The 18,013-nt window shown below is 40.1% G+C and overlaps 2 protein-coding genes across 2 annotated transcripts in view; both read left to right on the top strand.

Moving 5' to 3' along the window:
• LOC146350943 (uncharacterized) overlaps nt 1–18,013 on the top strand; it is a 351,952-nt gene that overhangs the window by 261,217 nt on the left and 72,722 nt on the right. Inside the window, 2 exon segments of the mRNA XM_084845663.1 lie at nt 596–907; nt 2,165–2,203. Of these exon segments, the coding sequence (XP_084701789.1) occupies nt 596–907; nt 2,165–2,203 (351 nt within the window).
• LOC146350945 (scavenger receptor cysteine-rich domain-containing protein DMBT1-like) lies at nt 4,478–9,810 on the top strand. The gene is made up of 4 exons (XM_084846002.1): nt 4,478–4,633; nt 5,632–6,023; nt 6,709–6,980; nt 8,210–9,810. The coding sequence occupies exons 1-4, from the start codon at nt 4,478–4,480 to the stop codon at nt 8,356–8,358; spliced, it is 969 nt and encodes a 322-aa protein (XP_084702128.1). The 3' UTR covers nt 8,359–9,810.

The following is an 18,013-nucleotide window of genomic DNA, read 5'->3' as shown; positions in this document are numbered from 1 at the left end:
GAATTAACAAACTAACCATAACAAGAATATGTATCCGCATCGAAACTATTAACGTTAAGCTCTATTTGAATACTATCAAAGCCTATCCAAGGCTTTGAACAAGAATCTGTCTATGTGCCTAAACTATGATAAAATTGTGTCCAAACACTAAATACCATTTTCTTCTCTTTTTACTTCATGCCGTCTACAGGGTCTGATCTACAAGGTACATTGCATTTTTTTCATTTATCCACATACTCTCCGTTGTTGTTTCCATCTTATGTTTGCTTGTTCAGACGAGTTTTTCAAAATTGTAAGGCTGCAATCCCAGACACATGACATGGGATGAAATCTCAGTGAACTCGGTGAGATTTACTTCTGGGCAGAAATGGACAGGGGATTGCAAGATTAATTGTGACCTCATGTGGTTATCCTTGGAATGCATCTTTTTAGAGTTCATTGCCATTTTGTAGGTTTGACTCCTAATGCTGAAATGTCTTTTAGGAAAAGACATTTGTTTTAATGTTCCTGTTCCTCCCCGCTGTTATAGTTGAGAAACTCGTTCTTGAGTGCTCAAAGTATCACTTCTAACAGGACTGTCTTTTGTTGTGCAAAGATGCTCCTGTGAGACTGGTCAATAGTAGCAATAGATGTCAAGGTCGACTTGAAGTGAATTACAGAGGATCCTGGGGGACGGTCTGTGATGATTCCTGGGACACACAGGATGCACAGGTGGTCTGCAGACAGCTTGGATGTGGATGGGCTCTATCAGCACCAGGGAATGCCCGATTTGGCCAAGGCTCGGGTTCTATTGTCCTCGATGACGTGCAGTGCAGAGGAAATGAATCTTCTCTTCAGCAGTGCTCCCACAGCGGGTGGGCATCCCATAACTGTGGCCATCACGAAGATGCCGGTGTCATCTGCTCGGGTAAGTTTGGAATTCCTTTCTTCTTCCAAAATCTATTCCACGTCCATATAATGGCAGCAGATCACTTGTCAAAAACAAAGCTTTCTGAATGGGATTTTCTTTTTTTTCTTTTTTTTCCAGAAAGGGCTTGTGTAGAATAGAAGGCTCTTTTTCATTGTGGTCATCTACACGGGTGCTCTTTCCCTCTTTCCTTTGCAAATTTACGTTTGTTAATGTATTTTCCCCAGTCATTCTGTTTCTTCTCTTTGACTATCAACTGGAAAGGAACCAGAAATTTTCAGAAATAAATAGGAACATGTTGCGACTCAGAGAATGGATCTGTCTGTTGCTTTTTAATGTTAAGAATACACCGGATATTCCCACTGGTGACACAAATAAAGTAACCTGCGGTTAGGAGCTCAGGTTTCCTTTGGAATTTTTGTGCGGAAGCTTAATTAACAAACTAACCATAACAAGAATATGTATCCGCATCGAAACTATTAACGTTAAGCTCTATTTGAATACTATCAAAGCCTATCCAAGGCTTTGAACAAGAATCTGTCTATGTGCCTAATCTATGATAAAATTGTGTCCAAACACTAAATACTATTTTCTTCTCTTTTTACTTCATGCCGTCTACAGGGTCTGATCTACAAGGTACATTGCATTTTTTTCATTTATCCACATACTCTCCGTTGTTGTTTCCATCTTATGTTTGCTTGTTCAGACGAGTTTTTCAAAATTGTATGGCTGCAATCCCAGACACATGACATGGGATGAAATCTCAGTGAACTCGGTGAGATTTACTTCTGGGCAGAAATGGACAGGGGATTGCAAGATTAATTGTGACCTCATGTGGTTATCCTTGGAATGCATCTTTTTAGAGTTCATTGCCATTTTGTAGGTTTGACTCCTAATGCTGAAATGTCTTTTAGGAAAAGACATTTGTTTTAATGTTCCTGTTCCTCCCCGCTGTTATAGTTGAGAAACTCGTTCTTTAGTGCTCAAAGTCTTTTGTTGTGCAAAGATGCTCCTGTGAGACTGGTCAAGCACATATGAAATGAAGTCAGGGCATGGAATGCAATAGCCAAAATCCTACATTAAAAAATACGGAAGTGGGATATCCAATATTACAGAGCATTTAAGGATGTAGTCACATTTTTTCTTGTAATTTTGCCAATGAAAAAAGTGAGCCTGTAGAATGTAGTGGAATTAACTGCTAAAGTGCTAATTTGATACAGATACACTCTCATTTCTGTCACATTTTCATTTTCACAGAGATTCTTGCAAATTCATCACCACCAGTTCCTTCAAAAGGTACGTTCAGCTTTCTCCACCTAGGGCAAGGCTGAGAAATGTGTAACCTTCCAGATGTTGTTTGATTGTACCTGCCATCAGCCCTAACTATCATGGCTAATAGTTGAGGATGATGGGAGCTGTAGTTCAGCAACATCTGGAGCAACATCCCTCACCCCTAAACTAGGGTGCTTCCAGATAAAGCTTTTATTGTGTAATTCATGGAAATTTACAGAGTCCCGCTGCTGTTTCCTTATCTTTTTTCCCCCTCATACACAAGAGCTTAAGTGTTAATTGTGGACAACTTGGTACACAAAATGCTGACTTCAGATGGGATTCAGCCTGTTCTGCTCCTTGAATAACATAACATAAATCATCAATGTTTGGCTGTGGTTGTGAATTTCTAGCACAGGAAATATAAAATAATAATTAATAAATAAATCACAGGGTTTTTTTTACGTTTCTATAAAACCAAAAGTAAACCTATGCAAAACTAAATTAAATTCAGTGGACATTTCCAGGTACCTGTATAAATGATTGTGGTTTTACATGCTGATATTCAGATCCATGTGTACATAAGACTGCTGAGAACATATGCAGTAGACTGGCTCCTTTCACTGAAAGTCATGCTGGTGGAGGGGCTCCTCAAGAATTGACACGTTTTTTCTTGTCATTTTGTCATTTTGCAAATGAAAAAAAGTGAGCCTGTAGAATGAAGTAGAATTAACTGGTAAAGTGCTAATTTGATACAGGTACACTCTCATTCCTGTCACATTTTCATTTTCACAGAGATTCCTGCAAATTCATCACCATCAGTTCCTTCAAAAGGTACCTTCAGCTTTCTCCACCTAGGGCAAGGCTGAGAAATGTGTAACCTTCCAGATGTTGTTCGATTGTAACTGCTATCAGCCCTAACTATCATGGCTAATAGTCAAGGATGATGGGAGTTGTAGTTCAGCAACATCTGGAGGGCCACACATCCCCCGCCCCTAATCTAGGGTGCTTCCAGATAAAGCTTTTATTGTGTAATTCATGGATTTTTACAGAGTCCCACTGCTGTTTCCTTATCTTCCCCCCCCCCACATACACAAGAGCTTAAGTGTTAATTGTGAACAACTTGGTACACAAAATGCTGACTTCAGATGGGATTCAGCCTGTCCTGTTCCTTGGATAATATAACATAAATCATCAGTGTTTGGATGTGGTTGTGAATTTCTAGCACAGGAAATAAAAAATAATAATAAATAAATAAATCAGGGTTTTTTTACGTTTCTGTGAAACCAAAAGTAATCCTATGCAAAATTAAATAACTTTAATTAAATTCAGTGTAGATTTCCAGCTACCTGTATAAATGATTGTGGTTTTACATGCTGATATTCAGATCCATGTGTACATAAGACTGCTGAGAACATATGCAGTGGACTGGCTCCTTTCACTGAAAGTCATAGTGGTGGAGGGGCTCCTGAAGAATTGACACTGACTTTGCTGGTTTGGGCTGCCTGGCTACAAAGTCTGTATGTTAAAAGGAGACACTGAAACTGACTTGCCTCTTCATAATATCTTAAATTCCTGAAAATGTGATGACGCAATTCCATGACAGCTTCCTCATGGGCCCAAGATAGCCCCTGATATCCTGATGTGGTGATGAACAAGGCTGGTCTTACTGCTTGGCGAAGTGCAGAGGTCTTCTCAAGTGACAGACTTTGGGTGCCATTAGAAGTCAGCAAAATGTCAATTATTTAATCAGTATTATTATCACTGGGGCAGGGGTCCTGAAACTCAGGCCCAGGGCCCACATCCAGCCTTCCTAGGGTCCCAACCTGGCTCTCCAGGGTTCCCCAAGTAGCCACATTCTCTTCCCCTGGCCCCACCTCATTTCCCCCAAACACTGATTGCTTGGTGATTTCCTGGCAGTTTTTCCCACCTTCTAAAAGGCTGAAATGCCTCCCCTAAAGCTTAGTTACTGGCCATAAGAGCTTTACACTACAATATGGTGGGTTTGGGGGTACTTTTTGTATTGTGGGCTGGCCCCTTTTGTCTTTGGCCCCACCCAACACTGGAGTGTGGTTCCTGAGAGCTTCTCTGAAATTTAGTTAGGCTCTCATGTTAAAAGAGATTCCCCATCCCTGCATTAGGGGCACCATCAAAGCAATGGACTCTCCTCCTTAATAAGTTGAAACTGGACCACAAGCAAAGTCAGGAGGTAAAAATAAATTAACATTTAGATGTTTTTGCATTACCCTGTTTAACGTTTCTATGTGCCATCATTCAGTACTCTCATGTTCCGGAGAATACATGCATGCACGCATCAGCAGAGCCTATCTCCGGTTACTAGGCTACGATGCATGGGATGTGTACCTGAATTCTTCAGACCCTTTCTGTATGCCTCAGATCACACCACACTATGTCACCTTCAATATACCATTCAGCGGTTGCGGCACAGTAAGACAGGTATGAAGTTGTTGTTATTGAAATAGATATAGATATAGATAGGCTCTTGCCTTTGTAACATAACCCCACAATTTTAAGATTGGGAAAGCATTTTATTCACTTTATAGGCCAGTGAAGATAAAACACTAGCTCTCTCTTAACCCAGAAAAGAGACAGCCTTGTCAAGTGTATGCTGCCTCTTTCCGTATCTTGCCTTAACTATGGTTACAAGAAATGTCAGCGCTGGCTTTAATCAATGTTAACACTAATCAGTATTACATCTAATCAGGATCTGAAAAATCAGGATAAAGTTATTTTCAGATACTGGTTTAAGGAGAGGTCTAGTTAGCTTTAATCATGGTGAATTTTCATCACTGATACATTTCTTTCAATCACAGTTAAAGCAGGAATGGAGAATTTTCTCCAGAAAGGGGAAGAGGTGTGAGGAAGGAGGGCGTGTTCCTGAGACTGACTCCCAGTTTTATTTCCCCAGTTAAGAGGAAGGTGATATGACTGCCCTAACCCTTTGAATGTTTTGCATTTTTAAATGTGTATATAACTTATTCTTCCATGTCCAATTTCTTTTCTTGTGAGCGCAAAAAGAAGTATTGTTAAAAAAATGTATTGTTAAAAAAAATCCAACCCAGTTAGTTAAAGAAATACATAAAATTCCAGATTATTTAATTTCATGCACAGATATAACTGACATTAATCACTAACATTCATTTAATTTGATTTGACATTGAGTGATGTGGTAAACCTGTGGCATATTTCTATGACTATAGTCTCACCTTCTTATATCTTTTATATTTTTGAGACGTTATGTCTTATATTTCTTATATCCTTTCTATTTTTTCAGTAAAAATAACATAAAATAAAATTCCAGATTATGTAAGGTGGCTTTTTAGTTATTATTATAACTCTGAAACTAGTACATGTTGTGGGCAAGTACCGTGTTTTATACGGCAATAACTGTATTACCTAACTATTGACATAATGTGTTTTTTTCTGTCCTTCAGCAGAAGAATAATGACTCTATAATCTATTCCAACATAATTATGTCATCAGCCTCTGGTTATATCATTACAAGAAAGAGGAACTTTCAGTTTCACATTTTGTGTGAAATGAATGAGAACACTGTTGTACAGACAGTGTTTGTGGCGCACAATTCTGTTGACATTACTGAAAGACAGTACGGCAGTTACAATGTGACTATTTCATTCTATGAATCATCATCGTTCCGCTATCAAGTATATGGGTCTCCATACTATGTTTCACTCAGTCAGGATTTATATCTCCAAGCTACTCTCCACAGTTCTGATCGGAACCTAGTACTATTTCTAGACACATGTGTAGCATCTCCGTATGCTGATGACTTCACAACCCTGACCTATGATTTAATCAGGAGTGGGTGAGTGTATTTTACAGAAGTAAGACCTTAGAAGAGAGGCATCTTACTTTCTTTTTGGTTTATATAGCAAAATACTTAAGATTAAATGTTTCTTTGTGCAATGCACAAGTAGTGCAAAGGGGGAGTTTGATTACCGTCTTCCATCATATTTCTTAAGAAAATCTAAAAAGAAGTACGGAAACCACTTGTGACCTATAGTTACTTGCTATCAAATGGAACAATATATTACATGGCTTAGCTATTTCACTGTGTCATCAATATCCAAAGATTTTCATACAAAAGCAGCAGGAGAGGCCAAAGTGTATTATGAACAGGATTGAGTGGGTTAGTCTGTGGGAGAACTCATGTTGACTCCCTACCTGATGTCTTTTTGATAGCAACTGACATCATGATTCTAAGCTTTCTTTTTGTATTCTCTGGAACTTCACACAAAGATCTTTATTGCCCGAGGCCCATAGTTTCACTGTTACCGTATAGTCCTCTAGACACCACCACCAGTGCTTCTCCTTCCAGAAGCCCATTTTTCTCTCTGACATCCAGCTCCCAGTTATCAATTAATCTTCCCATCCTTCTCCATCATGGCTCTTAATTAACAGGGATCACCTACCTCAAGCACACTGGTAGGGTTAATCTAAGGTAATAGTCTAAACAAAGTAGAGACGAGTGTGATTTCTTTTATTTTCAGGTGTGTACGAGACTCTACCTACAGAAATCTGTATTCACCGAGGAACAATGCAGTTCGCTTCAAGTTCAACTCCTTTAAGTTTCTTAACCAACATAATGCAGTTTATTTACAATGCAAGCTAGTAGTGTGTAGGGCATATGATTACTCATCCCGATGCTACCAAGGATGTTTAACTAGACCAAAGAGGGAAGCAGGTGAACTTCAGGAGAAGGTGGATGTTGTGTTGGGACCAATCAAGCTTCAGAAAGAAGCTAAGGAAGACAGAAAACAGAGTAAGTTTTATGTATGATTCCTTTTCTGGCTATAACAATGATTTTCAAATATATATTCTGAAGTAGTTCCAAGAAATACAAGGGCTGAATCTATACATAGCAGTTATACTGTTATCATCCTGTTTTCATAACTACTGGTGCCCATTGGTGTCACGTGTCCCAATAGTTATGATAACAGTATAAATGCTGTGTGTAGATTCAGCCAAGATTACTGCTCAGAACAAATTGTTGAATATGCTAATATGGCATTAGTCTCTTAAAGCATCATTGACTGTTCTTTTTAAATAATATATATGATCTGATGGCCATTTTATTCCCATTTTCCCTGGTGAAGACATAGTAGCATAAGAGTTCATCACCCAGTGGAGGCATTCACATAGCCAGACCACACAATGTAGTGACTTAGAAAGTCATCATGCATTGGGGAAAAGCTAGTTGTCTGAATACATTCTTAGGCTAGCTCTGAACTACAAATGTACAGTAATTTAAATGTTTTGAATTCCCTGAAGGGAATCTAGGGAATTCTAGACCTATGGAAATCTGATTTTTTTAGCATCCCTGCCAGCTTCTTTGGAAGAAGACAGAACAATTAAATTGGTTCATATCGCTGTTCATTCTGTGGGTCTTCTGTATCCACAGATTAATGAGTACTAGGGGGAAAAAGTGCCCAAGTGCTATATTGTCACTTAACTAAATGGTTCAAAGTCCATGTAAATTAAAGTAATACAGCTGAACTAATTTACAAATTGCAGCTCTTAAATGTTAAAGTGAGTACATGCAGGCTCATCTCTTGGTGACTTATGGATTAATATGTTAAATGTTTCCTTTGAAAGCTGTGTGACTTGAGGTGATCCGTAAAATGAGAACTCTGTGTTGTTTCATCCGATATAGATTATTCATAGCTGTGAATAATTACGTTGCCATCAGATGATGATCATGTAGATGTGTGAACTTGCTCTTAAGCTAAGGGTTTTGAATGGCATCTTGTACAATACCGACAGACACAGACATAGAATCATAGGGTTGGAAGGGGCCTACAAGACCATCGAGTCCAACCCCCTGCTGAATGCAGGAAGCCTGATTCCCAGGCGGTCTCCCGTCCAAGTACTAACCAGGGCTGACCCTGCTTAGCTTCCGCGATCAGACGAGATCAGGTGTATCCAGCCCTTTGCTCAACATATACTTAGATCCGGTAACCAATTATTCTAAACTGTATTTCTCGTTTACAGGGCTGGTTAAGAGCGTGAGTCCAGAAAAGAATGAAGCTCTCCGTCCACTTACTGTTTCTACTGTGATTCTGGCAGCCATGGTCTTAGTTCTATCTGGCTTTCTTCTAAGCAGTAAACTGAGAAGAAAAAATGATCTCCAAATCTACTGATCCAAACAAATCATTGATATAAACAGGCTATAGGATTTCACCACGCACTTTCTGCACAAAATCCAAAATTGCACTTATAGCATGTGTTTCTGAAAATGATTGGTTTCTTTTAAGAAAATAGTTGAGAATCCAGCATATCATTAACAGGGATGATTACTGAATAGATTTGAGCATAAGCCATCCAGTTAAGTCAAAGTACTGCGTTCAAAGAAGATTTATTTCAATCAAAACCTTTGGTTATATCCAACTCCTCTGACTGAATGAATGGCCTTGTGCTGCTGCTTCTTCCTCTTCCTCCTCCTCTTCCTCTTCTTATCCCCCTATTCTCTTTGTGTTGGATATATCATCAGATTAGAATACTATACCAAATGTATACTACTTGTGATAACCATTCAACACAATACCAGACATGCAAACTATATGCTGTGGGATGGAGATGCATGCTGACGATATTTCATGAAGGAGTTGTTGCACTGTTAATGAATATGTAATATTGAGAAGGTGAACTGCCAGAGTTTATTGAAATCTTTGTGACAAGAAATCTAGAGGAGCACTTTACAATATATAGCCAAGCATGTTTCACCTGTGTCGATATCCAAGGTCTGGTACGCTTCTTTGGAAGCATGAAATATCTTTTACAAATGTAAAACAGCGGTTTGGTTTATAGCCTGATCCACCATCCAGTTCAGTTAAAGAACTTCATTTTAACGCATTTTAATTCCATTGAACTCACTAGGATTACAATTACCTTAAATCCAAGGTTTCCTTGATTATTTAACAAAGGGCCTTGCAGTCCAACTCTTCTTTGTTGTTATGCCATCACTGCTTCCTTTGAAAAGCAAGAGGCTTGCTTTAACCTTTGGGAATCATTTCAGATTACTCTTTTTTCCCCTTATATGTGGCAATTTTTGCTGATAAATGGAACTCTACTGTATGAAGGGAAATCAATTTATGATGCATTCAGACAGCACCACAGCTTTGGTAAGGAACATCTTGTTGGCTGAAGGCAGAGGGACATTAAAATCCATCATGGTGGCTACCAAAGTAATGGGAAAACAATGAACAATTTCAAGCAAGCCCTAAGGATAGGGTAAGCTATAACACTGAACGAACAGGTTTAGGATTTTATGATGTATATAGGAATGGAAGAACTGTATTGGTAAGTGAATGTCAAACCATGGGCATCTCTACACCAGCCTAAAACCCTGCATTTAAAACAGGGCTTTCTGCTTCCGTTTAAAATGCAGGATCACAATGACTCCAATGACAATGATCACAAAGGGCATTTAGTGGAGGAGGCGCCTTGAATGATCACGGTGTCATGTAAAGAGCCTGCAAACGTCTGCGAAGAAGCCATCTCAATCGCAGGATAAAAGCTCCATGTGAAGAAGCCACATAAGAAACTGTATTTTGCTTCCAATTAGTTTGCAATAAAATTGCTACATCTTTGCAAGTTAGTGCTGTGTGGAATTATTCCTTACCTCACGAGCAAACACAATTTATTTGAATAGCAACAAGAAATAAAAGACCGGCATGCCTGCCCTCTTTGTGTTGGTCTTGGTCCACTCTCCAATACAGTACATTTTCCTCACTCACCTCCAAAGCTAAGCATGTTCATTTCTATCATTTTTAATTCCCTTCCCAAGTTTCCACAAATACATATGTTTCCCCTCTTAGTACTTGATTTCAGCCAGAGAGCTGAATCCTCTGAGACTGTTTATATCACTGTTCAAAGCTTAACCCAGAGCTTGCTTTCAATGCCAGGACTCAGCCTTGAGGCTTATGAAATAGTAATAAAGATGAGCGTGCCCCTGAGTTGTCCATGTGCCCTCCCTACACCACTGGACTCAGCCTTGAGGCTTATGAAATAGTAATAAAGATGAGCGTGCCCCTGAGTTGTCCATGTGCCCTCCCTACACCACTGTGTAATTACAATACATCCTGACACATTTTCTGCTTCAGCCAGTGAGCCCTGTTGCAGTGAGGGGCCAATGTTGTTGAGAACTGTGACATCTGGGCTACACAGTATCCACTATGGATCTGGCTCACACCGAAGTCCTAGGGCATGTCAGATTCAGTTGGATTCTAACCAAGCAGGAGTCAGGTTTCCCGAGGCAGGAACAGAGAAGCACCACAGATAGCTCCAAGTGATGGGGATGGAAGCCAAAAGAGCCTGACTGTATGTTGCTCCAACGAGCACCAGATAATGAATGAGCCTTAAGTATGATTTTAGCTTCTTTAGGCTGGTCAGCCTCACCTCCATACCTACTGAGGCCTTCTCACTTAAAGGGCCTGGTCTGTTTCAGCAGCCTCAGGTTGTGACAGCATGGAAGTGGCTGTGGTGTGGTGGCATCTCCATGGTTGGAGTCCTCAGAATCTGAGGATGGCAATGCAATCTCCTCCAGATATAAGGGGGCTGATCCTTGGAGCCTTCCAGAGGAAATAAGTCCTAAGGAGGTGGAAACCTCATGGTGCCTTTCTGTAGCCGAGCCCTTTTCCATTAAATCAGGGGCCTCATCTTCTGAGGACAAAGGGCTGGGATCCCAGACCATGTCAACGCACTATGGATCAGGAGCATGACAGTATGCAACAGAATAGCTGTTGGTAGGGGACAAGAGAAGGGAGAGGGCTATTGCCTACATGCTCTGCAAATTCTGATAGGAGATTATCAAATGAATCACCTTTAGGTAATATAAATTTCAGGTATAGGGGGTCTGATTTGGATTTGGACCACAATAGGGGGCAAAGAGTTAAAGTTCTCCTATCCACAACGCTAGGGTCCCAATTTGGGCGAATTCCACCCATTGCATGGACACACACTTTCATTAATACAGCCAACCAAACAAAACCATCGCTTGGTAAGCTGGTTCTCTGTACTGGCTTAATTTGAATATGGGAGAGTTAAAACATTACCAACTGCCCTTAAAACATCTTCTTCAGCTGAATCATATCATGCCTTTTTAAAAGATATGCCACCTTGTCTTGGAGATTTAAATTGCATGTCAGGCTTCTCAGTCCATATTGAATACAACCAACACTGGCCCTTCTACACTGTAGAATCTACAGAATACTTGCCCAGATAAGATTCTAAAAGTCAGTTGTGAGAATGCTGCAGACCCCTTGCATGAAAGACCTCCCAGTATGCTCCATTATCAGTCCCATCCTCTTCATTATTACTATTTCATTTCCTCCTCAGCTGTGTATCAAAATCACTCAAGAAAGCAGGAAAGATGAGATGTTCCTCACCAACCCTCCCCAGTAAGGTCTCTATAAATATCTGGATCATAATCCTTAGAGCTTTTGGGAGATACATAAACATAGATGCAGATTAATTCCTGATCTCTGGACCAAATTATCCAAACCACCTGAAAAAGGTTTGTGTGTATGTGTGTGTTATTTTTTTTGAGACATTGAACTGAAGTAGCCCTTGATTCATATGCCTCATCCTATGACTTTGATGACAGCTTGGCAATTTTTTAAGATTATATATTTTGACAATTTTATTTAGGGCACAGTCCTATGGGGTGCACCCTCATTAGACAGAAGCCTCTAAACTCGGAGGCTTATGTTTATCCAATGCCCCACTGGGCTGCTGCCAACAGGCCGGGAGGAGCAATGGAGGTAATTTTTGCCTCTCTGTGTTCCTGCTGTTTAGTTTTTGCTCTGCATTTTTGCCTCAGACCCTGTCTAAATGAGCCACTCTGGCTGGAGAGGCCATAGGAAACATCGTACCCTGGCCTCTCCCATTCCCTCCCCGCCCACCAGAATGTTCCCTTATAGACCTCTCTCAGTGCCTCAAGCTGCATTTGTGACCTTGGAAAGCAGGTTCTTTCCATGGTGGCTGCAAAGCAGCAGGGAGAGGGATCGGATCCTGGAGTTTCCCTTCCCAACAAGGTCATAGCAGTGTCTATGAAGAATCCTATGGTCCCCAGGATGCTCTCCTGGGACCATAGGATTGCTCTCCCCAAGAATGTTGTCAAATAGCCATATATCTAGAAATGACCATTATTGCAGCAGGTAACTGTGATGGACTAAGGGACCATATTTGTCTTCCTCCTTTCTTACCTTTATGCAAATTAGTTCTATGCTCCCAGTCACATATATACACCAAAGAATCAGAATCTATACATTCTCCAGACAAATCAAGTAAAGCCTTTATCAAAGGCAGAGTCTGGCTTTCAGTGTTCAAACTTTTACAATAAAGTTTATTGTAAATATTTAGAAAGCAAAAGTCAGACATTGCCTTTGAAGGAGCATTAACAGATCTGCATTGCTCAGTACCTCATCCTTTCCCGATCTCCATAAACAGGTTCAGTGTTGAAATTTGTAATAAAACAATTTGAAGCAATTCCCTGGCATGCGATTGGTCTTTGCAACCACACTGAGCAATTGTTTCTATATTAATATATATTTTGCAGTTCATTAAAATGTCAAGGCAACTGAGAAATCTAATTAATATAAACATTTGACAAGCAACGTTCTCGACACAGACACAAAAAGATACTCAAGAATATGCCCTTGTCTTTTCTTCCTGGTAACAAAAGTTCAAATGCCACATCATAGCGTTATGCATATACCGTCAACACCACAGATTAAATTAGACTGAATGAAAAAGGGTTCTAAAGTTATATTGGCCCGGGTACTACATTTAAGTGTAGGGTATGTGGCAGGTGTCATTTTTCTTGTTCTTGATGATTTGACTAGATTTACTAGTACCTGAATTACTAGATAAAAGAGGAAAAGTAGCAAATAGTTACCAGAGACTTGAAACTGAGGCCCAAAGCACACATTATTATAAAGTTCAAGGACGGCCCTATCATTAGGTAGAGTGAAGCAGCCACCTCAGGCAGTAGATGCTGAAAGGCAGAGAGTGGCAATGAAGTGTTGGCGACAGAGCCATGTGTGCCATGTGGCTGCCCCCTAAGCTTAGCCTGCTGCCCTCAATAGAAGACACTGTCGGTGTTGAAGTAAGATTCAGATGCCAGTCTGGTGGGCTTTTGTAGATGAAATGCTGAAGGCGCCATCTTCCCCTGCACCTCAGGCAGCAAAATGCCTTGGGCCAGCCCTGAAGTGGCTACATCTTGCTTTCCTTTTTTTACTCTAGAGTAAGAAAGTCCCAATCCAGATTGCTCCCCCACACCTGCAATTCAAAACTGCCAAATAGTGATCCATAAAAGAAAATGGATAACTACTGCAGTCACAGATATCTATATCTATATCTATATCTATATCTATATCTAATCTATTGCAGGTTCTGCATCTACTACAGGATATACATATATTGCAGATCCCCCTGATCTGGAGTTGGACCATGGTAGTGGTGGGAAGGGTTCAAGCCCCCTACCCCCATGCTAGGGTCACAGATCAGTGCCCCTGCCCTTACTCTAGAGTAAAAAAATGGGGAAAATGTAACTGCTTGCTACTTCTTTAAAGGAGAATTTTCCTTCTGGTCAGGTGCCAGAATGAGTGTCATTGACTAAATGATCTCCACTCATAATTTGCTTAACTTTGTGGTTCACTTGGAGATTGAAAGCTGCCCTGATGACTCCCTTTCATTGGTCTTAGTTATGAAGGGACTGTGGTGGCTTAGTGGTTAAGACGCTGAACTGTAGACCGGAGGGTCAGCAGGACAGCAGTTCGAGACCCGAGTGCCGCGTGACGGAGTGAGCTCCCTTCTTCAGTCCCAGCTCCTGCCAACCTAGCAGTTCGAAAGCAAGAAATTGCAAGTAGATAAATAGGTACCACTTCCGTGCACCTGGGTGTTCAGTCATGCTGGCCACATGACCACGGAAGCATCTTCAGACAGTGCTGGCTCTTTGGCTTAGAAATGGGGATGAGCACCACCCCCTAGAGTCGGACATGACTGGCTGGGGACACCTTTACCTTTATGAAGCCCCTAGAACAATGTATGTTGATGTTGCTTTTCAGCCCAATGTTGAGACTGACACCAGAACCACCAGGATCAGATGGTCTGAGGGGGCAGAAAGGTGCCTCAAGATATTGCTGAACACAGATTATTTCCACATGATTGCTCCTCCATTCTTACAGTGGGCCTGAACCATGGAATTTTGGACCACTACTGGTTAATGAGCTAAAGGCTCCTCTAACATCTAAAAATGTAGGGACATTACTGACTAATCAGTTCAGATCTAAGGGATGGTTTGACTATGAGTACATTGCTGCAAAACAACAACAACAACAAAAAGCCCTCTTTGCCAAATTTAGGACCTATAAAGAAAACCCTTCAATAGTGCCTCCAGATGACCTAACTTCTTTTTAATTAAAAAACATACAAAACCTTACTTAAAGTTAAAAAGAAGAGCGCACAAAGAGCAGCGTAGAATCCGCTTATCCATGCAGTTAGGTCCAAGCATATGGTCTCTTTCTGATCACTCCATCATGGATCAGGTGCTCATGTTGCAGTTCCTGGTGGAAAAATACATCAGTAAAACCAGACCATCTCTGTTTGCAGCCTTTATAGATCTCAAATCTGCCTTTGATTCCATTCCCAAATATAGACTCTGGAACAATTTGGGGATTCTATGGTGGATCGTCGACTTTTACTCCACATGTATAAGTTACATGAAAGTAGCACCAACTTAAAACTTAGATGTAACTCAGAAGGTCTTCTCTCTGGCCCAGTTTCAACATCTAAAGGAGTAAAGCAAGGCTGCATATGGGCTCCACTCTTGTTTAACTTCTATATCAATATAGTCAACATCTAGACCGCTCGGACATCCATCCACCTAAGCTAGCTGACAGGTGCCAGTCGGTACTACTTACATGCTGACGATGTGGTGATCCTATCCCAATTGCTTATAGGTTTGAAGAGAGCTTTGCGAGCTCTTTCAATGTTGCCATGATGAACGTCTCCAAACAAATTACCAGAAAACATTAAACAAAGGTAATGGTCTTTGCCAAAAGACCAAAGTTATATAGTTTGTGCATAAATGGTCATAAGACTGAACAGGCAAAGATATTCAAACATTTGGGCATTGTTTTTCAAGCTAATGGCAGATGAAAAGTGCATGCAGAATGCACTACCCAGTTAGCCCAGAGGAGTGCTTCTGCCATACTAAACCTTTTTGCACCAACGGACGCTATTATGTACTGGCTATTATGTGCCGGCAGCAATTAAGCTGTTTGAGGCTAAATCTTAACCCAAGTTTTTATGGTATTAACTTGGCCCATATTCCAGTTTTACATCACTGGAAGTAGCCCAATCTAAATTTCTTAGAGCTATTCTCCAAGTATGTTGCTGCACCCCAAATCTGCCCTAAGACTGGAGACTGGCCTTCAGAAGGTTGAAACTATAGCCTGCTTCGCTATCTTTAATTCCTGGCTGAAGTTCATCTTTTTTTCCTAACTAGTTTAGCTTCACTAATCATACTAGATGATTTTCAGTCAGTATGGAAGCAAACCCTGCCTCAAAAGCCCCAGATATTCTTGGGGCCACCTTATCTCTTTGGGAGATGAAAAGGCCAGAATGATCCTTAACTAATGTATCGCAGATGTGGAGTGCCAACATGATCTTGGCGTAACCTCATATTTTATCTGACAGAGCACTCCAGCCAAATAAGCCAGCAAATGATCTTTCCATGATCTCAGTCCAAAAGCATCATAGAGCCTTTTCACTGGCACACTCAGCAGTTCTGGAGGGAAGATATAATGAAATCCCCAACTGTGAATGCAAGTGCCCCTGTGGCTCTGGACAGGTTGAATTGGTGACTCTTTTTTATTGTTCTTTTTATTGCGACTTACGCAAACATTTTATTGAACCTGTTCTATTAAAACTACCAGGATGATCGGGTGCTTTTTATGTTTTTTCATTCCTCTTTGACCAAAATGCATCCATTACTTTTAGTGTTGCCAAATTTTTGTGCTCTAGCATGCAAATCTTGCCAGGAAGTGATCTCAGAAACTCTCAAAATCTCCTCCTGGATGATCGTAATATGATAATAAATTTTATAATACTGTTGCCTTGCATTTCCTCCTTTTTATTCCATTATATGCTTTTACTCCTATTTTATTTTATCTTCTCTTATGCACCCTAGATGTATTTACTTTATGAGTTTTATGTGTGTCTTTATTTGTCATGCTGGTCATTGACCATAATAATAAAAATTGATTGACTGAAGTAATGTGTGCTTTGGCCCTGAGGGCCTATTTGCTGAGGTGGGTGAGAGCATGTAATCAGATATGACCTGAGGCAAATAAAGAACCTCAGTGTCAAGACATAGTGGTCAAATCCCCATTGAACTTAGTGGGATTTACTTCTGAGTAAACATGCATAGGATTGGGCAGTAAATCCTCTTCTGAAATCTCTAAAGATTATTTGAACCACTATGATTTTACTGTTAGATCTTTGGTGTAATCTTTTTTATTATAAGATTACAATCAATCTAAGGGTTTTTATTATCAGACAGTAATTATAAAGGGGCTTTCCAGGCAATTAAAAATCTGCATATAAAGCTGGTCATGTGAGAAACAGTGTGGTGTAGTCACTGGTGTGTTGGATTTAGGTGCAGGAGACCTGGGTTCAAATTCCCACTCCTCCACAAAAGCTTACTGGGTGACCTTGGGCCTGTCACCATCTTTCATCTAACCAGCTTACACAAGACCATTGCAAAGATCAAAAAGAGAGACCATGTACTGCCCTGAACTTCTTGGGAGAAGGCTGGAATAAAAATTAATAACAGTTCTTATTAAGTATTACTATAGTAAGCTTATTACTATAGCAGCACTAGGTACAATCCAGCTTATTAGTGGCATATCCTGATCCCAGGTAATAGACAAAGTAAGTGAAATGTATTTGTATTTTGTTGTTGTTGTTGTTGTTTTCTAGAGGAAAATTACAGATGGTCTTCATTGCCAGTCCATTCAACCCTGAGAAGTACACAAATAATGCAGAATGTATTTGAGAAATTCAGGTCAAAAGTAATTACCACATGAAACTTACTTTCACAAAAATTCAGTGTGTCATGCTTGCAAGCAACTGAGAAATTTAGACTTAATATAAGTTTAATAGTTCAGTATCCTTTCTTATTTAGCTTCTTGGATGTCTATTTCATCTATTAAATCAGACATATAACATCACTTTGTTATTTGTTATTTTCTGTTTTTCTGTTCCATTTTGAAATGCACAAGAAAAACAAGAAAGAAAAAAGGCAACCAGCTTTGCAAATATACTTCCTGATAAATTGATTACTTTAACATAATATCACAGACAAAAGTGCTGTTACTCATACTGGATCGCCCCCTTACCCTGCACCAACAATTGATATTGCCAAATAGTGAACCATTGAAGCAAGTGGATAACTACTTGTGTAGCAGCCATATCGGGGGTCAGACTAAGTAGCCTCATGCAGTCTCATGCTTCATGTTCTTGCTGAGCTCTTTCTCCCTTAAATATATTGTTGTAAGCTGACGAGACACAGGAATTCCTTATCTTGTCAAAGGTCATACAATTGTATATCTTGTTGTCTTCTGTTCTCTCCTTATCATGGCTACCCTATAACCCAGTTCTTGTATTATAAACAATAGTGCTAGGAGAAGAAATTTTCATATGTGTCACAATGTCTATAAAACCAATGTGCTAATGTAAATCGGGGCTTCTGGCTCTTTGGAAACGATTCCAGCCTTAAGCCCGCGCGTT

This window comes from Heloderma suspectum, chromosome 3 (assembly GCF_057233095.1).
Source record: "Heloderma suspectum isolate Gila_16-S chromosome 3, 16-S_ref, whole genome shotgun sequence".
Taxonomy (NCBI): domain Eukaryota; kingdom Metazoa; phylum Chordata; class Lepidosauria; order Squamata; family Helodermatidae; genus Heloderma; species Heloderma suspectum.
This window is presented reverse-complemented; position numbering and strand designations above follow the sequence as displayed.

What these genes read in the sequence shown, in the direction of transcription:
- LOC146350945 (XM_084846002.1), top strand. Translation starts at nt 4,478, where the DNA reads ATGCATGCACGCATCAGCAGAGCCTATCTCCGGTTACTAGGCTACGAT. An exon ending in GTTGCGGCACAGTAAGACAG is followed by an intron (nt 4,634 to 5,631) that starts GTATGAAGTTGT and finishes TCTGTCCTTCAG; the next exon opens with CAGAAGAATAATGACTCTAT. An exon ending in TATGATTTAATCAGGAGTGG is followed by an intron (nt 6,024 to 6,708) that starts GTGAGTGTATTT and finishes TTTTATTTTCAG; the next exon opens with GTGTGTACGAGACTCTACCT.